The sequence below is a fragment of the Pyxicephalus adspersus genome, chromosome 4 (genome assembly GCF_032062135.1).
Source record: "Pyxicephalus adspersus chromosome 4, UCB_Pads_2.0, whole genome shotgun sequence".
NCBI classification, from domain to species: domain Eukaryota; kingdom Metazoa; phylum Chordata; class Amphibia; order Anura; family Pyxicephalidae; genus Pyxicephalus; species Pyxicephalus adspersus.
The window spans coordinates 48,223,617-48,247,558 of record NC_092861.1 but is presented as its reverse complement, the minus strand read 5'-3'; the positions used below and the strand labels follow the sequence as shown (position 1 = coordinate 48,247,558).

General features: G+C 36.6%; 1 protein-coding gene across 4 annotated transcripts in view; it reads right to left on the bottom strand.

Annotated features, from left to right (window-relative positions):
- Positions 1–4,938: 4,938 nt before the first annotated feature.
- The window catches only part of SAMD7 (sterile alpha motif domain containing 7), a 23,951-nt gene continuing 4,947 nt past the window's right edge, over positions 4,939–23,942 (bottom strand). For 2 of the 4 annotated variants that reach the window (XM_072408073.1, XM_072408074.1), the window contains 9 exons: positions 23,229–23,378; positions 19,202–19,304; positions 18,182–18,308; positions 17,067–17,194; positions 16,852–16,933; positions 15,389–16,050; positions 14,544–14,665; positions 10,487–10,597; positions 4,939–5,452 (listed from right to left, as the gene is read on the bottom strand). In XM_072408073.1, the coding sequence (XP_072264174.1) occupies positions 5,183–5,452; positions 10,487–10,597; positions 14,544–14,665; positions 15,389–16,050; positions 16,852–16,933; positions 17,067–17,194; positions 18,182–18,308; positions 19,202–19,277 (1,578 nt within the window). In that variant the 5' untranslated portion in view covers positions 19,278–19,304; positions 23,229–23,378 and the 3' untranslated portion in view covers positions 4,939–5,182. Of the gene's footprint in view, positions 5,453–10,486; positions 10,598–14,543; positions 14,666–15,388; positions 16,051–16,851; positions 16,934–17,066; positions 17,195–17,861; positions 17,887–18,181; positions 18,311–19,201; positions 19,305–23,228; positions 23,379–23,942 lie in introns of those variants that run through there. The other 2 variants (XM_072408075.1, XM_072408076.1) reach the window with 2 other exon arrangements.

Here is a 23,942-nt window from a genome sequence, read left to right as displayed (position 1 = left end):
GTTCGGCCGGCCGGGCGGCGGAACGCAAGATGCCGGGCAGCGGAACACAAGATACCGGCCGGCATCTTACCGGTCCCGCTGGCACCCGACGCTGGAGATCGACGGACGACGATGGACAGAGGACGACGCTGGAATCCTTACCTTACCTGGATGTGCACAGCGGGACCATGGAGGTAAGGATGTGACAAAATTACGGGGTTAACCATCCTAGCCATTTTTTTTTGCCCGTACGAAGGTCGGGCATACCGGCTAGGTGGTTAAGAACACTTTGAAAGGCATTTTGCACATAGGGAGAAAGGAACAGTGTGGTGAATGTCATTCGTTTGATCCGAACGTTCGTATACAGTATTCACTTCCTGTGGTGCACGTCACTTCCTGTATCCTTCAAACGATCGCATCTATCGTGTGTACAATATCTGCGAACGATCGTGTCGTTATCTGTATGTACAGGATCGGTGCTATACGATCGTTCGCAGATATCGTGCATGATCGTTCGTCGTTCGTTTACAAATAATTGGAAGTGTATACGCAGCTTAACTCTGTAACACACTTTCCAGCACAGTAATATTATGATACATTTGTTACATTTTTCTTTTATCTACTGCAAGAAAAAATGTAACACATGTATCATATTACTGTGCTGGAAAGTGTTACAGTGCAATCATTGAGAAGAGTGTGGGATCATCTGGGCACTACAGGTTATTTAACCTATCGTGCCCCGGGGATCGTAGTGGAACTGCAGAGTTTATCTGCAGTTCAGTTCCCACGATCACATGAATCCACCAAATTCTCCCACCATTGACTTCACCATTGATGGAATAGCTGTCAAATCGAATAGTGAGATTATTGACCAACACTACTCACTACCACACTGCATACTGCATTCTACTACACTACACATTGCATACTACAACAATACACACTGCACACTACCACACTGCATTCTACCACAATGCACACTGCATACTGCCATACTACACAATGCCCACTACCACATTTTTTTAATTTTTGCCCCCCCCCCCTCGATACAGTGGTTCTATCCTTCTATTCCTTTACAGAAAGTATGACCTGGTGGGAGAAGCCGCAACACCTGGAAAGGGGAGAACCGGTCAGTTACCAGTCAGTCCTTTACACAAGCACATTATCTATATGAATTCTTCTTTTACAATTTTTTTTCCAGTTTGATACAAAATGTGGTGACAGGGTCTCTTTAAAGCTGGCTGTACACAGACGTTTTAAAAAGGCAAGCTTTAAAACGCTCTAAAACGGCTGTGCCATGTTTTTACCAAATTTACGTTTCAAGTGCTTTTAAATGTGGGAAACCGCTGAGAAACACAGGAAACGCCCCTATTGAAACTAATGGAAGCGTTTACCCGGATTTTTAGACATTTTCCAACGTTAATTCCGCATTTTAATTCTTTAAATGTTGCAAGGAGCGTTATAGATTATGCTCATAAACGTGCCTCAAGGAAACGTCCTGCTGTAGATTAGCACATTGGAATGTATAGGAATTTCAAACATGGCCTTTTAAAGCCTAAGGGTAAACGCCGAGGAAAAAGGTTTGTGTATACTTAGCCTAAAGCTAACAGATACGTATAGGTGAATGTGAGGTTACCCGAGGTCTGCCATAACTTTCTTCGTATATAAAAGATTGGGGGAGGTTGGTTACATTTGTTGGATGAATGTTTTCTCCATATGTGAATCTATACACATATCTATCGTAAAAAAAAGAACAGATCTATAAAATGAAGTAAGACATGCCCTGTGCATTCACTTCTCAGTGATCCTTTCCAACATGGTAACTTTTTAGTAGTTTGTCTTCTTTTAATGAAGGTTTGTAGGATTTTACCATGTATATAAACCCTCGCCATACACACTTATATTTGCTTTCTTTTGATCTATTTAATATGCAGTGTGTTAGGACTACAGAACACCTACCTCATATGTTATAGAAAAGACAGAAGGGCCACAACATCAGTGCAGTGAGCGGACATTGCTGCCTATGGACAAGAATACGGGCTCATTATGTGTAAATAAAAGAGGGAAAGCCTGAAAAAAAGAATTAGTGCAGCCACCATGTCTATGCTATAATGCAATATATATATGTATATATATATATTTTTTTTTTTTCTTATTTCGTGGCCTCAAGAAAGGGTGATGCTGATTTTGATGTCCTGGGGGATGATAATGGAAATGAAAACAAAACTGGTCCAGGTGCCAAACGAAAGCAGTTAGATGTCTGTATTAGTCTGTCATTTGCAATCCCTATTTAATGTACAGCGCTGCGTAATAGGTTGGCGCTATATAAATCCTGTTTAATAATAATATTAATAATGCCCCATGGCAAAAGTAAATAAAAAATAACAAAAACATTAATATAGATTTTCCTTACATTTTTCTAACATAACACATTCAGTACAAAATTATACATATTTAGTATTTAGAGACTCATATTTATTGTGACAGCAAGTAGCAACATGCTGGGAGGAGAGAGCTCAGGGTTAGGAATTCATAAAAGGTTTGTCCAGGTGGTGGGCATCTGCAGACTAGGCACAAGAGGAGTTGGCAGCATTCTGATGACAGTAAATGTTACACACAGCAATTCTGGAAAAAAAAACTGACTGCCAGGCAGATCATCAGCACACCACCTTCCTAAAGAGTACCTAGAAAGGTGTACCCTTACATTAAAAGTCCTTGTTATTCACATGTGGGTAAAATCATAATAAAGATACATAAACTAAGATTATTTACACATTTTCAAAGAAAACTAAAATGTTCCAAAATGGTTAACAGAATAAATGATGGTGGATTGTAGTATCCATGACATTTCCCAGCAGAGTCTGATGTGTCTGGTGGCCAATTTGAGCTCCTTTGGCTTTTCAGATTCCATTAGTTCTGTTACAGTGATATAACATCATTTATTGCATGGTGTCAAGCCATGCACTTTATTTCTCCAGTGGGACTGGCATACTTTGATCATATATGAAATTGACAGAGGGGCATTTTATGCCCATAGTTGTAAAAAAACAAATAGACTGTGTGCAGTGAGGAGTCTGGCTAAGACACGGTGAATGAAGTAGGCAAGATGAGAGCACAGAAGCTCTGATTTATCCACAGAGTATTTATTGCTATGCAGAAATTGTACACACTCAGTGTTATCAGGGACTAGTAAAAATCAATGATCACTGAAAATCTGATTTTCAAATATGAACAGTGGGGGCCAGCAGTATTTTGTTATATGACTGGATGTATTGTGTGCTCAGACACAAGCTGAAAGAAGAAGCACCCAGCACTCATATTACATGTACACCATTTACGTAAGTAAATTAGTAGATCAGTGCTAGTATAATTTGAAGCAGGACTGGTAAATAGCATTTCATTGTACTAGCCCAATAGGGTAAATATCATTTTGAACCTTTTTAGGCAATTATTAAATGTTAAAGTCACACCACCAGAACTTCACCAGAGTCCTCTGAAGTAAATGATTGATGTGATGTATGAAGAGCGATGGATGTACAAGGTTATGGCCCTTGGACACAATTATTTCAGATAGCTGCTTCACATAGTTAAAGGGGAAAAAACAACAGATCAACATGTTGGTTGGTATTTACGTGATAAGCAGGTTGTAAGTATTCAAAGTTTTTTTTCTTGGTCTGAAAATAGTAAGCTGATGGGGTGATTTTTCCAGGAGATACCTCTAGCTTCATGGCAGGCAGTTCTCAAGCCCTGATGAAACAGTTCATAGCAGGTAGATTTTTTTTTTTACAAAGTAGGATAAGGGATGTCTTGCTCTATTGGGAAATCAACAACAGATAGCAATGGCTCCAACTGATTGAAGCCGGACTGTAATGAAAAGCCCTCATCAAAGCGTGCATAGCTTCCACTGCAAACAGGTTTTTCATTCTAAATAAGATGGTAGCAGTATAGAACAGAATAGTTGTGGATGAACCTCTGGAGTTATACTAAATACTTTTCAGATCCAGTCACAAGTCCTTTTTGTAAATGAAACATATTATTTGTGTTGTGCTTATATAATAAAAAAAACAAACAAAAAGAAATAGAATTTTGTGATCATAAAAAAAAACTAAAAAGGACAATCCTTAACAATTCTAAGGCTTAGTCTACACGGATGTTTTCCCCAGCGTTTACCCTGACGCTTTTAAAGCCCTTGTTTGAAATCCCCATGCATTACAATAAGTCAATCTACACCAGGACGTTTCCTTGAGGCATGTTTATGACATTTATCCTAAACGTTGCTTGCAACATTTAAAAGATTAAAACGCTGGATTAACGCTGGAAAGTGCCCAAAAACTCAGGTAAATGCTTCCATTGATTTCGGTTGGACGTTTCCCTGCGTTTTTGAGCACTTAATATGCAAATTAGTTAAAAACGTATAAAAACACGATAAAAACGCGGGAAACCGTTTTCCAGCAATTTTAAGGCAAGCTTTAAAACGCTAATAAAAGTGCATAAAATGCATATAAATGCAATAGGAACGTGTACATGCATTAGTGGTCAATCTCCAGACTTTTTGCAATAAATCCTAGTGGCAAACCCCATTTCTATGTGCTTTAAATGCCTTAGTAGCCAGTCCCCAGCCTATGTACATTAACCCCTCAGTGGCCAAAGCCCTAGCTTTTGTATTCACTCCTCCTTAGCTACTCCACTTGGGCCTTCAGTGGCTATTCCACCACCTTTGAGTATTAATACCAAAAGTGCCATTCCTGACCAGCACCCTACTATTCCCCGGGTTCCAATCTTGCATTGCACTATTTTATTAATTAGCAGACCCCACATTCTTCCAATATATATATATATATATATATATATATATATATATATATATATATATATATATATATATCATATGTATAGTTCAATTTTACCTCTGTTATGAGCAGTCACAAATGTGCTAGTAACTTATATTCATAAAATCACCACATTAAAAATTCCACTTTTATTTTTCCAGTACTCTGGGTATGTGTCTGCTTTACAGAGCATGGGACAATAGCTGATATTTACATTTTTTTTATAACAACGGAATATAGCATCATGCACATTTCTGAAGAGCTTTTTTGATGTTTTATATGAAGTAGCATGTTATTATCAGATAGGTGACTTGTATTTCATTTTCTTTTGTATGAATGCTTCCATAGCAAGCTTTATATAATTCATATTTTTATCAGTTTTTCTGTGGATTCATTTGAAAATCAATTTGTGCTGAAGATACATCACAAGGGCTGTCTTTATGCTCGGGCGCTGATACATCTGTAGCTTTCAAAGAATCTGGATCAGGTGCACATGGACTTGGCACTGTGTTACTGCTGTTATTGCGTGCAATAGGCGATATAACCTCAGATGGCTGATCTGATGGTGCTGTAGCAGATGATGACACTGAGCCAGGTAATGATAAGCTTGTCATATGAAATATGTTTCCCAAGCGGCAGCAGATCTATGGAGAAAAAAAGTAATAGTAAGTCATGGCATGTCGAACTCTGTGCAAAAAGCCTGATGACGTCATTATGTCACAAAAGACATTTCTCCCATCTCTGCACTTACTCATTCTGCTTCAGTACCATGATCTATGGCAGAGATTTCATCACGAATTTTGAATGCAGTTTTTATATGTATTTAGTTCACCAAAATAACCAAATATGAATCCTGCTTTCAGCCTAACTTCAGACTCTTTTCAAGTTTTTCCCCCCTTTCATCATTTTCCAGTGCTGCTTCATGTCTCTGCCTTTTGTTCAAGCACCCATCCTCTTCCAGGTGAAATGACACTTAGCAATATTTACCTTCTCCTGAGCCCAGGACCTGCTCCCTGAATGTGCGTTATCAAGGAGGATGCAGCTTACCTTTGTGCCACTCTATTCAGTATTTATGATCTGCTCACAAGTGGGAAGGAAAAGGAGACAAATAACCAAAAGCTAAAAATAAACATATATAAAGATTCCCTCTGTAATGGACTCCTGTAAGTAGTAGAGGTATGCTCCAGGGTGAATGGGGCCTGCAAACGGGGGAACAGGTAAGTAAGTTCTGAATTTTAATGAGGTTTATGCACCTGGCAATGATTTCTATAGTATCTGCATTTATCAACAGTAAGGGAACATTCACAACAAGGCAATCTGCTGCATTGTGCTAATGTATTGAAAAAGGAAGTTGAATTGGCAGCACACAACAAAAAGCATAGAAAATGCACACTTCTTACTAGCAAAAATGTTTGGTAGTACATTACAGCACAATACAACGCATGCACATTGTTTAGCTGGGGTTCCATACACAGGTATTGGCACCACAGTGCACCAACACAGGTAACATAACTTATGAATAGTGCTATAGCATACTGCAACCAGGTGGTGACAATAGACCTATAAAGTGAACTCCAACCTTCCTTTGCTCATTTGTACAGGCACTTCTTCTGCACTGAAATTGCTTACTCTGATTTCAGGCCAAATCCATGCCACAGTGTGCATTAGAAACTGCAACTAGTCAGACAGCCTCATCTCCTGGCTGGAATAAGCCCAGCAACATCTAGCCCTTTTTTCACCAGCCTGACTGTCCCTCAGCCATTCTTTTCATATTTTGGATTTCATTTCTTCTATTATGGAGGCTGAGCATCACATGTGGTCCATAGTCTGTCTAGCTATGCCCACTCCTCCACACTGACAGCCACTAATGGAAGCATTGTATTGTTTGAATAGTTTCTCCCAAGAGCCACCCACTTCTTGCATCAGGGCTGTGGTTTCTGGAGTGGAGTATTGGGCTGGGTACATTTTTTAGAGGAACACTGGGAGCCATGTGGAATGTTAAAAAAACAAAATAAAAGGTTTTACTTAAAAATGTCATTAACATGTTGAAAGAAGCAAATAGTGCTGGCAAAATGAATGATTAAACATCATCTTTAATGTTTACTGTTTCATCATAAATAGCAGACTGTTCTAAAGCATAGCACACAGTGTGCTTTTAAACATTTGACTGAGTTCAGTATTTCCAGCAGTTTCCAGTACAATATTAGTGTGAGGGGTTGAAGGATTAGTTTCACTTTTGGGGTAAAAGTAATAGCCCAGATCCAGAGGGTTAGTTAGTTGATTATTTCGTAAAGTTTAGGGGTCGCCAACCAGTGGTCTGTGAGAACATTTTGGTGGTCCACATAAAAATATGGACATTATTTGAATGTTTATGTTTTATTAATAATAAAACAAAAATAATATTCTAATAAATTCTGATATTCTGAATGACAATTTTCGCCATTATGTTGCACTAAATTCATGAACTGTACTGAAGATGGAAAAACCAGAGAGGTGGAGCGTGACATCAGTGTAGTCTTAAGTTGTATGAGACAACCATTGCTGAGATGTACGCTTCAGTATTGTTTCCACTATTACAACAGTTACCCCGCTCCGCGAATACTGATTCTCATCTGATTGTTTTATTTTATTTGTTTATTTCTCAGATGCTCTTTTAGGTAAGTATGACCTCAACTGTGTATTTTCTTTAACTGTTATATTTAATGGCATTAAATAGTTTGACTTTGATAACTATAATTTCTCGTTTGGTCTTAGAATCGAATAAAATTAACCCATAAGGACTGAGAAAAAGCAAACAAATATTTTACATTTCTTTAGAAATACCAAATATAATGCAACTAATGATAATGGTAACAATAGTAACACTTCACTTAACCATGAGCTGATCAATGAATCAGAGCCTCCACGGTCGTCGTCAGGCACCATTAGGAGGATCATTATTTTACAAATGTATTTATCTTTTTAAAAAAATTATTATTAATGGTTTGTGGGATTTAAAATTATGAATTTAGTAGCCCCGGGAGGTCTCTAAGGTTGGCAACCGCTGATTTAGAATATGTGTTAAGTTGGGGTTAAATGTTTGGAGATGTATTAAAAATGGTAAAAAAAAGGTAAACCCTAAAGAACAAGCTGTCTGCTGGGGATGTTCGGGGCTTGGATTCTAGTGAGAATAATACTATGCAGTTGTAAGGAACTTACCCGCCCTGCGAGCCCGCGGTGTCCCTGGGGTTCCCAGTGACCTGCATTTGCCTTATCCTTCTGTACCTTGCTTGATTGAAATTAACCCTTGCTGTGCTGTGCTGTTTTGAATAAACCTGATTCAAGGATATCTGGAGTTGGTTGTGGTTTGTGTGCCCAGGCACATTACAGCAGTGCCATTGATTCTATTTGTGTTATTTTTCAGTCCCAAGCTTGAAGAGTAAGGCTCACCCAGGTGGTGAGGTGCACATTCCCCAATGGCTCTGCCACTACCATGCTCTTTAGAAATGAATCAACTTGAGGTTTAATGGATGGTTAGCTTGCTCCTATCCATTCTCTATGGGCAGCCATAGGTAAGAAGCCGCTTGAGACATCTACCTGGCAGACACTAAATAATTATATTTAGGGGTAGGTTGAAAGCATCTACCTGCTAATTACCTGCTGTTACCTGCTAATTCCGGACAGTCACTTCAGACAGCCCACCTCAATAAGTTATATACCCCCATCAATTCACCATTTGACCATGCTATCCAATCAGTTTAATTGTTCATTTAAGAAATGAAAACTGGGAAAAGGCTTCACTACTGCTGTCCCACCTTGAGCGTGTTTTCAAAATTATGTTCATAATTACGCTGATCTGACATAATTCCAGCTGCCTCTAGTAATTCACTTTCTAAATGATTGAGTTAATGGGAAATATACAGAAACTTGGAGAAAACATAGATCACAGAGTGCAGCTAAACACTGGGTGGGTGGATAATTCCAGTAATTTCTGTGGAATACTGTGTGATTCATTTTATATGGCACAGAGGTTTGGGAATGTGGAAGATTTAGCCAGAGAAAAACAGCTCACTGCAAGACTGACAAGTACATGATTGTGTATAATGAATATCAGACAGCTATAGAGAAAACTATGTTCATGTAATGAAAACTGTGCCATTCCTGTGCACCTTCTGTCATTATACTTTCCTAATGTAGTAGCTAACAATATAAATGTTACTTTATAGTTGGTTAGTAAACTCTTAACAGTTCATTTCATATATTTGCTCCCATTTGGATTGATATATATATAATATTGAATGTGTATTGTTGATTCTGTTCTATATTATTCTGTGCAATAGAATACCTCTGTCTGGTACAATGTTATCCTAAATACTCCTATCTTCTTCCTAATAATTTACAGAACACATGTATTAGAGAAGGGGGTTGGGTGTTTGTCTCAGCATGATGCCTAGGGGAATGATCATGGCCAGTTGTGGTCTTCTTGCCGCCCAATGCAAACATTGAGAGGACACCTCGGTACAGAAGCATCTTCTCAATGTTTGGCAAAGGCAGTTGTCCCCAGAAACATTACCAAAATGGAGAGCCCCAGTACAGACCCCTCTGTGTATAGGCAGCAATTGGGTGCAGGAACAAGTGTTCCTCTGCACAGCTGAAGTACTAGTGTTTGTGCTGCACATTAAAGCAATGCAAGATGTAGTGCTGCCATGGGTAGTAACTGACAACAAACCATCAACATGTACAAATGTATGTGGAAGATATGTTCTGATTGATTGCTATGGATTACTGGTCTTTGTAATTTGTGCCTTGCTATAAAAGCTCATCCATGTGGGCAGCTTTACAGTTCACTAATGGAAACCATCAACAAATCAACTATGCATAAAAATTTACTGGGTCATGTGTTTTGTCTGACTATTGTTACCAGTTGTTCTTGAATGTGTCACATGTCATGCAAATCCATTCCACTGAAATAAATACCAATGAGCACTATTTAATATAAAAAAAAAGTTTTGTTCAAAGCAAACAGCAACAATTCTTCTCACACAGAAATTTTAAAATAAAATATTAAAAAATATCAATAAAATAACGCAATTTGATTACTAATATTCAGACTGTGTCTTTTATTTTAAAATTACTTTTCTTCATTTAAATATTGCCATTATATTAGGAACTGAGACAGCACAACCCATATGGACCATGTAGTTAAATGAGACCTATGTGAAAATACAGCCAATGACAGCCAACATATTTCTGACACTTAAAAGTGAACTCTAGACAAATATAGACAACACAATATTATGTAGTTCTGTATGTTTGTCCTGAATACATTTTTATGTGTGTTTCCTTTAAATGCCAGCAATGAAAATGCCACCTGAATGTAACATGGTTACAACCTCCTGCAATCACCCTGCACAGCAGAGCTCAGAGTAGTATAGCAAGAAGCAGTACAGGGTGTTAGTTAATGTGCAGGCAAGGCATGTCTATGTAGGAGGAGATAGCAGATAGATAAAGACATAAGCTCATTATTAAGCTACCCATTTGGCATCTATTTACAGGCTGTAATCGGGTCTTTGATGGTCTGGACTCACAGGAAGACCAAACATTAACAGGGTGGTTGAATGAGAGGAAATTTAAAAGTGTAGAGAAGTGCTGTTGGGGGCACAATATTACCTATATTTACAGCAGTGTATAACCTTTACCTGTGAACGTATTTTTAGTGCAGGTCCAAGCTTCAACCCCATTGTATCCAAGAGATGGTCCTCAGTGAGTAGTGGTAAGGTTACTCCATCAATCTCATGGTCTTTGAAAACCTAAACAAGAGTGGAAAAATGGCAGTGAAATGGAGACTGGGCCATGAAATGTACCTTTTGTGCAAGTGTGGGCCGTGACTCATACTAAATTCTAGGGGAACAGAATCATGGGATAAAACTGTCTTCATCTAACTTCTTTATAGAAATGTTTCCAGAATGTTATAATAGGCAAGTGAGGAGTGGCTGTATTTTACACAGATGGCAAAAAAGAACCACTGGAAATAAACTAACAGGAGTTAAATTGGAAACAGCTGAAAGAGACTATAAACTGCTTGCAGATCTTCCAACTGTACTGATTTATTCCTCTCTGCAAAGCCCAGATCTTATGTTATTAAAAATTATAATGGTGGCAAGGGACATCATTGCTTGAGATGACTGTACGTGCGTGGTATATGATGACTGGATATCTTCCACCACTTTATTGGGGAAGGACTGGGCTATATATGCAGGATGATGATCTGTGTGTGTGTGTGGGGGGGGGGTGTTAAAGATTCTTTCAGTATACTTTATGATGACAACACCTTGTGGTTATTGGAATGTATATATAAATGCCTGAAAAGGGCAAGGGTGAAAAAGGGACAAAAATGTAGAGAAATTCACAGTGTAAAGACACAAAGTGGAAGACGTGAATGTTGACAATGACGATTTTATGACGGTCTTTTAAACACCATATATATGAGAAAGCTTTACTGCTTGGGCAGGGAAGGTAAGTTACCTTTTGTATTATGGAAATGTTGTAGTGTATGCTCTTTGTACCTTGTATAATTTTAGGCATACACTATGACAAGTACCGTATCTCAAACAAAAATGAAACAGCAGGCTGAATTGAGCAAATGTTTATTTCTAGGGGCTTTATTGGGTCTACTAAGGACCGCATCTACTTCATTGACACACTTTATTACTGAACATTGGAGTATAATTCGGTATAAATTGCAACCATAATATTTTCATCTTTAAATAAAGTTATCTACCTGGGTATCTATAATGCTGTAGTTTAGACTAGACTTATCACATTTCTCTTTTTTTAAAAACATCCCAGTACAATGCACATCAGATATACAGACTATATATTTAATTATGTAATACAAAGTGTTTGGAACTGTGCAAGCAAGATGTTTAAATTGTATAATCAGGACAATTTGGGGTCTAAAATGTTAATAGCTAGGGCTAATTGCTTGTATTTTGCCTTGGTTTATTATTTCCCCTCATAGACATACTAATTTTCATTTTAAATAATTATTCTTTTTTATGCCCAGTGTCATTATCACTGGGTCTCTGTGTTAATCAATGCAGTACTTCTTTCTGAAGGTGAGCACATTGCAATCTTTATGTTACCTATGGTACCCTCTCTCCCAGCACATCCCAAATAGGTTTAGAAGGCAGAATATGAATTCTTGCACTTCTCACAGTCTCTGTGTAAGCACCGTAATGGAAATGCCCAGATGCACCTACACGATATCTCACACTATGTCAGTGGAAGTGACCTAGAAGCATCCTACCTTTAATTTCCCTTTTTTCTTTAAAGACCTTTAATTTCCCTTTTTACTAATACTGCCAGTAATATAATCCCAGCCCTGAGGATCGCTGTATTGTATCCCTGGAACAACATTGTCACATGAGAAACGGAAGTATGTTGGGACTTTAAAATACATCCCACACTCCTCACTTCCATAGCATGGGGGCCATGTTCTGTAGTGCACAGAAGTGAACTTGGTTGAGCTATTCACATTACTTGAGATTTTAGAGCAGCACATGAATTTACAAGCTTATTGGATTTCTGTCAAGGTTAACAGGTATTTTAGTGTACTGTTTTAATTAAATAAAACATTGGGGAAATCTGCATTAATGTATTTCTTTTTCAATTACTTTGCCTAGACACTTTAATCATAGCTGTAACAGTAGTTCAGCTATACATAGTTCTAAACTAGCAATGTGACAGATGCAGAAATTGTTTGCATTCATCAGCAAATACAAGTGGTTATAAAAAGAATGATATGTTTGTCCAAGCAGTATTTATTTTAATTCTCTTATTACAATATATAGAATGAAAAGAAAAGTGACCATGTACTTATGTTGTTGTATAATAGTAGGTCTTTTATCTCTTGCTGGGCTCAGTCTCAGTTGGAGTTTGTTTTGCATTTGTGTTGACACAAGAAAACTTTGTCCCAGGCAAATTCTGCCTATTCCTGGAATCTTACAGCTACCAGATCTGAATTTACTACATTCTGCAGAATATTCTGACACCAATGCAGGCTGACAGCACAAAATATTTGTAAATTTGTTTTATAAGGCATTTAGAAAATATGCTGCTAATGTTGTATAGACAATACATCCAGACATCTCTAGTCAATGAAATCTCAAAGACATATTAACTAATTCTGTACATAAATACATCTGGTATGCCAGAGGACTGTGGATTAGCAATCTGCTTTCCTGTGATCACAGACAGAACTGCAAGCTACTGAATTCAGTTTGTGTTTATCTGCACTCAGCATGAATGTAAAGTAGCAGAGGAGTTCTGCATGCAGAGCAATGTGCCAAAAAGTACAGATACCTATCTTGTATTCACACCTGGGTGCTGCTTTGTATTGTGCTAAACCAGCAGATTTGGTAACAACAAGATGGGCAATTTTATGTAAAAATTAGTTTAAGATAATTTTTAATTTTTTTAATAGGTCAAACAATTCAAAGGCTTATTTAGGTTGTACATTTAGCCTTGTGTTCTGAGTTTAAATTATTTGATACTTACAGGTAATCATGTTGCATTCCCCATAACATATATCATGTATCAACAACATTTCCAAAAGATTAAAAGATTAGTAGAGTTATTTACCAAAGCCAAAGGCAGTTTTGTAAAAGATACTGCTTAATAGGGTATTTTATATAAAGTAGTGATTCTGACATTCAGCGGGCATTCCGTGCTGGTATTGTACATTCTTAAAGCGCATGTGTTTAAATGAGAGTGCTTGATTTATTAACCAGAAAATGTTTGGTAAATTTGTATTGTTTTATAAATAGATCTATACATTAGGATACTTAGAATTGTGCATAAAAAGTGGTTACCTCCTTTATGCCAACCCCTAGAGAATATATATATTATTGTGTTTAATTAGTTTATAGGAAAAATATGCTTGCCACTTACATAAATTGAATTTAAATTAAAAAAAAAAAAATTGTAGATTGAGAAAAATGTAGCAAATGATCACTGATCACTATTGCAAACAAAGTATCACCATTTTCATATCACATTGTTACTATCAGTTTTACATAAAAATTCAATCTAAGGTGTTTTCCTTCGAATATTTTTGCTCTATACAATAAACAATACATAGAAATTCAAAAGTGCATTTTGCTTTTTTATATAATCTATAGATTTAACCTTATGTAAAAAATCTTGTTAACAGTTCACTTTACATACCCAGTGTCTGTACTAAATGTGGTAATTTCTGACTAGGTATGATATCCCATCCAGGTGATAGGGGCATATAAGTAAACATATACATAATAGTATATTCATATAATACAGTGACTGCAACAATGTTTACATTTCAAAAATAGTGGTCAAAATAGTAATAGCGTAAATTAACACTGACATTGGGCCTGATTTATTAAAGCTCTCAAAGGCTGGAGAGTATACACTGTTATCTGTGAAGCTGGGTGATCCAGCAAACCTGGAATAGATTTCTTCAAAGTCATTTGCTATTTGCTAGAAATGTTTTGAATTCTGGACCAGATCCATTCCAGGTTTGCTGGATCACCCAGCTTCACTGATGGAAATGTATCTTCTCCAGCCTTTGAGAGCTTTAACAAATCAAGCCCATTGACTCTGATCACTGAGATGAATATTGTCCCCATTGATTCAGAATCATGCAAACACACATGAACAGCCATATCCCCCACAATCAATGCTAATGAGACCCAAAAACTAAATAATATAAATCCTTACCTGGGCATAAGCAGAGCATCCAGGTAAGCTGCAGATAAAGTTATAGACATCCTGAGAAGTCCATTTACAAATATCTTGAATAGTTGGAAGATCTTCTCTGTTTAGGAAGAGGCTGTGTGCTCCTGTTACAATATGAAATGAATTGGGCATAGAGGATAAATATAATTGTTATAGATTACTAATTCAATACAAAACGTATAAAAAATAAAATATTAGTGAAAATAATTTCTTCCACCATCACTGTAACAGGAAGAGAGGGGAGATCTCCCTGGAAGAGAAGCAGCTAAAGTTCCTCACCCCAACACAATCTACTAAATCTATATTTGTATTTCAGTCTATGACCCAGTCTATAAAGAGTTTTTTTGCATTGGCATTCTCACTGGGGAAGAAAGTGAAGTGAAATGCTATCCAACAGGGATCTCTTGAATTAAATAGTGAACCCTTTTTTCCAACGTGGTTGTTAGATTGAAGTGGAGAGCTGCATAGACCAAACTTCACTTTTCTGGGTACTAGACAATTATTGGGTCCAGGATAACCCAATGTAACCCAATGTTCATGTCCCAACACGGGGGATACTAGGAGAAGAGAGCAGAGTGGCAGAGAGATAATCTAATCAATCTGCTGCTACTCCTTTTACTGTGCAGTCACAGGCTGAGGAAGGGATAAGATCTGTCAGTGTTACATAACTTTCTCCGAAGAGAAAAACAGGTCTTCTGTCCTGATTTTGTCACTTCATCTGTATTTTATCTGTTTACTTAGGCGTTTTCCTGGAGTTTAGCTGGAAGACCATAGCCATATAACATTTAAATCATGTATACTTCATTGAGGAAATTAGAAATACAGACCTGGAAGCAGTGATGGGTTCATGGTGACTTGAAACCCATATGGACTAGCTGAGATGGGAACAGGAGACTGGTAAATGAATCTGTCCTCAAATGCTGGCCCAGGGTTGGGAAGTTCCTTGTCAGGTCCATTTCTTCCTCTGCTTGCCTCTATGGGGTTAGAATTGCTTGTCTTCTCCTGGCTATCAGGGATTTCTGTAGCATTCTTATCTGTTGTAGGACCAGCTTGTGCTTTTACTTGGTCACATTTGTTAAAAGTATCCTCTTCTTTTTTTTCTTCCTTGTCCTCTTCAGCAGTATTTGGTGAGGAATGGGTTTTGTTTTCTTGATGGAGCTTAGATACACCCATGGAACTCTCAGCAACTTTTTGATTGCTTGTTCTTCTTCCTGGTCTTCGGGCTCGTTCTCTTTGCAGACTACTTATGGGAGCATAAGGACTACCAGCCTTCAAAAGAGCACTGCCATGAAGTATCTCTAAGGTGTTACGATGAACAAATAGATCAGATGGCAGCTGGCCTTCTGGATATATCTGCCTGCCTCTAAAAGCCCCTGGGTTGGGTGGCATTCCATGGTAGAGAAATGGTGTGTCCATATCAACAAAGCCTTTCCTATGGGCCTTGTCCACCTCTCTGTGATGATACATGGCATTCATTTCCACATCCATCCTGGGAGAGAAGAAAGTTTCACTGCGTGAGAGTTAGTATAATAACTATAATTAACTTAAAATGTTTTATTAATATTTTAAAAAACAAGTAATATTTTGCATGGTGAACAAGGCTCTGTATATAATTTTTTTATTGCACTGATCTGTTAGAAATGGAACACCTAGACTGGGAAGTCCAAGGATTTCCCTTTAACTCCCAAGAAACCTTCCAGCTCACTAATGATTGGGCAGATCAGGCTGAACTTAATGATTTTCAACATAAAATGCAGCTTGATAAATCATACAAAAACTGTATAGGAATAATCTTTATTATCCCATACATGAACCTGATTTCCCTCATCATTGGAGACATTATTTAAAAAAATAAATAAATAAATAAATATATATATATATATATATATATATATATATATAAAATGTATGTCATTTTGTATATGCATATATTGGTTGCATAATAGAAAGTTGCCCTTTAGTTGAGTGCCTGTCTGAGAGAAGAGGTAAGGACACCGGGAGGTAGAAGAATATGGACTCTGAGTCACCTTTTCCCATGTATCCTATAATAGCCAGTGCAAGGGGATAATCCTAATTTAGTAGCTCAACAACTATGTATGCAATACAGTTAGTTTCATTGCAATATGTGATTTCTGGTATGACAAGACCTCTTACTTAATAATGGTCTTATCAAAGTTATTACTGGGTAGGCTGGCCTGTATAGTTTACTGTAACTAAATGTTTGCTTCAGCAAAATAAAAAGGAAATACTTAGAGAAAAAAAAATCAACAATCATAATGCTTTTATGTACCTTGTTATATTTTGCTTCTGCAGCAGTTCTTGTCTCCTGGCCATTAAATCCAGTGGCTCCGTGTGAAGAAAGTTGCTATATCCTTAAATACAAGCATTTACAAAATAAAAGCTAAATGAGTATAAACTTAGTACAAAAATTTGTTTTTTTTAGGGAAATGTTAAGTTACATTAGATCAGTTTGTATGTTACACAAAAGTGTGGTGTTATCTTTACCTGGGCCTGGGAAAGTTCTGTTGGACATGATGCTTGGATGGCTGGGAACTGATGAACCAAACTGGGATCCCATGTGAAGTTGTCTTGTGTCATTGGGAATAATCAAATCAGATGATGGTAACAGTTCTCTATATTTAAGAAACAATAATATAGTTTTCTTGGTCTGTATATCTTAGTGAGTGTTAAACAGGTAAACCTGAAATCTAAATCTCTATTTTTATATGGTATTTTACACATTTCTATGGTGGTAACATTTGTACTGAAGCACTTGATGGAAATCACTGACCTATTCACATTAGTCCCCCATGCTGAGTAGGTTTAACATGTAATAATCCTTCCACAGTCATACACACAAATCAGACCCCCAGTTCTGCAACATTGGTCCATTAAGCTTAAGGTGATCCATACTTGGTAAATACTGGGAAAAGTAACAAGTTCACTTTAATGTAAACCCCCACAGGTTCATAGTTACCCTTACTTTGCTTTTTCAGTGCTCTGTCTGGTTGCTGGGAATTAGGGAAAGTCATATCTCACACACAGGGCTTGATTTATTAATGTTCTTCAAGATTGGAGAAGATAGATTATCATGGGAGAACCTGGGTGATCTAGCGAACCTGGAATGGATCTGATTCAGGATTGAATACATTTGCCATATAATAGAAAATAGTTTTTAAGAAACCCATTCCAAGTTTGCTTGATCACCCAGGTTCCCCCATGATAGTCTATCTTCTCAAGTCGTGGAGAGCTTTAAAAAATCAGAACCATAGGGAGGTATTTGGCTGTGACGGTACTTACAGGTCCATAGGTGTCATATGCTCCTCTATAACCAGAAGCAAAGGAAAGATGTGTATAAACTTGGAGATGTACAGAATTAAGCATACATGTTACTTTTTCCTAATGAACAAGCACAGTTTGTAGAAATTGTTTACTTTCAAGAGGATTCAGCATGACCTTCTTGCCTCTAGCTTGACATTCCTTTTACAATAAACTCATTTAACTGTGGTTAGTTCTGTAATATTTGAGGTAATGCTTAAATATCCTTTTCTCCTATATACTTCATTTAACAAAGGAATGCATTAATACTGTAATCCTGTTAGTGATAAAGCAAAAGGCACCTGTCCAACAACCGTGGCTCAAACTGTGTTGGCATCAGTGGCATCCTTTGTTGAGCTGGCATCACTACCTGAGGGTTGACGGGCAATATTTGATTTCTCATCATCATTTCTTGTCTCTGCCGCAGTTCTAGGTTTAGGCAAAATAAGCATAATAATTATACAGAAAATAAAAATATGTTAGTCATAGCAAATAGTAAATTGTATCTGCCTAATATATATAAATATAATCTGCCTAATATACCCAGGTAGAAAAATAAAATAAAAATAGAAAAAAAGGAATATACAGTACCCAACTATTGCTGGGCCGTAGTAAACAGTTGTCCCTAGCCTTTATATACCATTTGTGTAGTCAGAATATTTTCAGGTCTGTGCATTACCAGACACAAGAATATACAGACTAGCATGAAAAAATTCTGTACTAACAGGTGACATTTTTCCCACAGAGATAACCAAATAATTCATTTTAAAGGTTACTTTTTAAAGATTCAATAGGGCAAATGGCAAGAATTGAAATTCAGCATTCAATGATCCAACTTTAATAAAATAAATGGGTTTACTTCACTTTGGACTTTATCTAGTTTGTATATCTTATTCTAGCCCACGCATACAAATAACATTATATAAATAATTACAACATACAATGCTTTGTATGGATTTCTCAATCCATGAGAAAAGGTCAAAATAACATTTTATAGTTATTTACCTGCAAAACTCTATAAAAAATTAAGGCCTTTATCAGAAGAATGTTGGTCTAGTTTAAACTTGAGATAGTAAGCCTGATTTATTAAAGCTCTCCAAGGCTTTATTAAACTTTCATCAGTGAACCTGGGTAGTCCAACAAACCTGGAATGGATTTCTTAAAAGTAATTTGCTAGAAGTTAATGCAAGGAGTACAACCAGTAATGTGCTTTCATTTTGTAACATTATCTTTATGCCTAATACTAATGTACATGGTGGGTGCTTCAAAAGGTCATTTATATTTGAATTTACATTTATATTTTGAAAATATTTAAGGTTTACCTGCAGCGGACATACAACTGGTGAACTGGTAAAGATGTTTCCCCTCCAAATTACCTTGATCACCAATCACTGACATCCTTTGATGATGCTTGCATATAGTTATCTGTGAAATAATTTTTTTGCAATATATAATTTATTGATAATACAGATTATTTATTATTTAAGACAGACATCCATCAAAAATAGTCTCATTAGATGAGGGCAGAAAGAAATAATGAGAGGCTACTTTTAATTTGCAGTTTATTTACATTTTACAAGTTCATGATTGTGGTAGCTGCATTACCATTTTCATCTGGTGATCCTGCCAGTAACACACATTTTATGCTAGAGGGTCAATGCTCACTCATTGTACTATATTTATGAGGAAACAACATTGTCTTTAGCAGCCTGACTACAGAACATCTCCCTCTTTCCTCTTCTCCACAACACTGGGGTACATTGCAGTTTGCAAGTACAGTGGACAAGACTGCACAGATTCATGGCAGAATCTATAGGTATGATTTGTATTTATTGATGAAATATAACAAAAAAACTTTTAATTAATATAATTATTAATATTACTATTATTATTATTATTATTATTATTATTAATAATAAACAGGATTTGTATAGCACCAACATATTACGCAGCACTGTACATTTTAATGGTTTTACAAGACAAAAGCGAGCAAATAAGGGAAATTCATTGCTGGGGTTTATCTTTACTTTAATGCAATGCATGAGTATATCAGAAATGATACATACCACAAAAGTTGGTATGTAACAATAAGGTTTTGTCTACTAAATTTGTTTAAAATGGAAAACCTGTTCTCAAAGATGCCAGTAACCTAAATGTAAATGTCTCTCTCAAGTGCCGTAAAATGGGCCTGGTCACCTGAATTAAATGTAGAAATGCTGTCCCAAATAGAGTGGAAAATTACTAAATAATAATATTAAAAGATGAAGTAGGTTAACCTTATACCCGACTACCAATAGTGTGACCATAGATTCAGGGCACAGTGCTGGAGTGAGCAGACCAAAGTGCAATCCAGTTATAGATTCATTAAAATGCATTTATGTATTTTTCCATACAATTGGCAAATGTAGATGAACTTGTACTGACATCAACCTCCTATAGTTCACTGCAAAGCCACACAAAGGCTTAGAGAGTGAAAAGAAGCACTAAAGGCTAAACAGCACTCTGAGGGTAACAAAAAAAAAATACAAAAAATATACACATTTATCTTAATAGTTCTTTTTTTTTAAATTACAAAAAGAATGTTGTATGTTATGTCAATGTGCTGGCAATTGCAGACATGTGACTGGTAGAGTGCCAGGACAGAACAAATTAGCGGAACACTGGAACCTATTTCCATTTGCATTATCTCAGATATTAGGAACTGTTCCTTGTCTGTTCACATTATACAGGAAAGTTCATAGCGTCATGGAGCGTGAAACAACACCAAGCTTATTGTATTGTTTAAGAAGAGAGAGAGATGACACATACAGGAGTTTAGAAAATATGCAGTACTAAAAGCTACAATACAACAATAGTTCTTAAAGCCTAGAATATTTTATTATCTTCTTCATACTAAATTCTACCACCCAAAATTACCAATAATTGGATGTACTCCACACCTAACATCACAGCCTACTTCTAAGCAACAATAGCATTTCCACAGCTATCTTCCTAATTACTATTATCCCCATAATAGAACAATCCCAATTTATACTGATGAGCTGTCTTCTAGCATAAATGCTTAGCTTTTTTAGCTCTATACAGCTCTGGAGAGATGATATCAATACTTGTCATCTATACAATTGATTTTCTTGTAGCGGTAGAACTACCTATACCATTTCTGCCACAGTGCTTTTAAATAAATCAAAATGAAGCAACTTGCAGTGTTTAAAGCTATAACTGTTTGCTGTCAAGGATGATCAAATCAGCCCTGATTCATTTAGACGAAGATTTGAAACATGTTCCTAGTGAAAAAGAAGTTTTATATATATCTATATATCTATCTATCTATCTATCTATATATATATATTCACTTTGGGGATTTTCAATAGGAAAAACTATATATTCACTAACTGTTTATAAAAACGCATTTCTCAGTTTTGTCCATCCCTAATAATAATTGCCCTACGTGCACCACAGCTGGATATTTTCATATTCTTACATATTATGCTGTGGTTAACGACATATGACTTAAGCTGCGTACACACGTTCAATAATTATAGTTGGAAACGTACGACTAACGACCGTTCATCCAATAATTGTTAACAAAAAAAGTGCACAACGACGCCGATGGGGATTGTCGCTGGAAATGAACAACCTTTCCGGCAGATCTGATTGGGCGACGATTGTTCGCTATCTATTGTGTGTACGGTCATTCAGTGATCGTGGATGGTTCTGCAGTACACTTTCTCCTTTACATGTTCCTTCCTGCATTGTTCAAACTATCATATCTAGCGTGTGTACATTATTGGTGGATTATATTTGAATGATCGTATTGTTACAACATGTACAGAATAGTGCACAATACAGTCGTTCAAAATAATTGTGCATAATCGTTAGTCGTTACAGAATACAGATCCTTTTGTTTGTATTAAAGCTTTGTGATGTAAGCCTATAATATGTAAAAACAGGCTTTTCCTTTTATTCCTAATAACAGGGCTTAATTTTTTAAAGCTGTCCAAGATTGGAGAAGATTGACTATCATGAGAGAACCTGAGTGATACAGCAAACCTGTAATGTACTTTTAAAAAAATAATTTACTGTTTTCAGTCAGGGAACAGGTCCATTCCAGATTTGCTAGATCACCTAGATTCTCCAATGATATCTTTTCCAGACTTATAGAGCTTTAATAAATTAGGCCAAATAAGACATTAAGGTATGCATGCCAAGTAACCATTGTCCAAATACCAAACACATACATATGTTGTATAAAGGCTGATGTACTAAGATTTATCACACATAGGTTGATGGTTTCTCCTGTATGGATGACAGGAGTGACATTTATTAAAATACCATGAACAGGTCTGTGTATAGATAAATGAGACCTGAAAACATAACACGTTACACAATAATATCTTATATAATAATAAATTCAGCTTTATACAAGGAGTTATAATGCCATCTACTGGAAGTCCATTGGAATAAAGCTATCCTTGTCATTACCATTCCCAGACAGTATGATCCTTCCAGTGCAGAAAGCTTATTTAAATGCAATATATATCATCACTACCCCTGAACTCATTTATCAGACAGATCACTTTTCATCAATGAATTATTACAGAGGTGTTTGTTTTGATAGCAATCTGTCCCCATTTATCTGTAATATCTATACTCCATTTGTAGAAAAAAAAAATAAAGTTTTTACCTTGCATTTACCTATATGGAAATGATTGGAGAATCATTCCATAACAACCTTTGCAATAATCCAAATTTTCATTTTTAAAGAGCTGTCATAGTGGAGTCCCGTCTTTTTGGTATGTTTGTTTTTTGGTTATTTCTTTGTATTTTCTCCCATTCAAAGCAGAAGTGTTAGAATAAACCCCATAGAGGGCACATAGGTCAGCCTCCATGGGGTCCTTTGTCATTATTGCCCTGATGGGTACAGAATACAAGTGAATACTTGCAGACACATATCTTCTTGAAATAGTAAGGCTGTAGTGTTACAACAAATTAAAGTGGACCTACTGCTAAAATTGAGCATTGCCTTTGCTGGTTGGGTCCCATACCTAAATCACCTAGTATGCGCAGTTGAAAAATGTGTAAAACTCCAATTAAACTTACCTTACCCCTGTTTTCTGCTCATAGCACACTGACAAGGATACATAATCCTGCTCTAAAGTCCTATGGATTGCAGTACAGGTAAAATGTTGCGGCAAGATGCTCTTGCAATGCACTGGAGTGACATCCTAAAATCCTAATTGCTTTACTTAATCTGGGGAGATGATAACATCACAGACAGTGATAAGGAAGACTGGAGTAAGGAAAGCATAATCCTATCATTTTTTTATTGCAGGTATGATTTTCACCTACCTATTTTAAGAAACGGGTTAGGGCTTGGCCAATGTTCTTGGACCTTATGTTTTAGTGGAATGAGTATAATGAGTATAGATTCAGGATTCAATACTGGTTCAGTTCTGGAACTGGTTCTCTTACTATGTAAGCACTGTAGCAGCATGGAATCTAAAAAGAAAAATACAAGGTGAGCATAATTTGACATGATGTAACTATCCAGTTGCCCAAATCAACAAGAAAAAAATGCAAGAATTCCCAGCACACGTACCAGCCAGCCTGCACAAAACATTGTCTATAGGTTTTGATTCTTTACATTTGCAAATACATGTAAAAGCCACATTGCTCCTCTGTAAAAGACTGAATAGCAAGTATGCTCCAATCTACTCATCGAGTTACAGATTACACTTTATGAAGGGACTTTGATGAGGCATAGTGGCTTTCACATATATTTGTATAAGTGTATGTAACTAAAACAGTTGTTGATGTATGAAATGTAAATAGTGAAGTGCAGGCTGACTGGTAAGCATGTAGGGTATTGTCTTTTGTAAAAACCCCTTTCCATGTGCACCTTGCCTTAGAAATTACCGTATTTTTCGGACTATAAGACGCACTTTTTCTTCCCCAAAACTGGGGGGGAAAAGTGGGTGCGTCTTATACACCGAATACATGTTAAATATACCGGTAATTAAAAAAAATCATACTCACCCGATACCGCGATCCCGCGATGCTGTG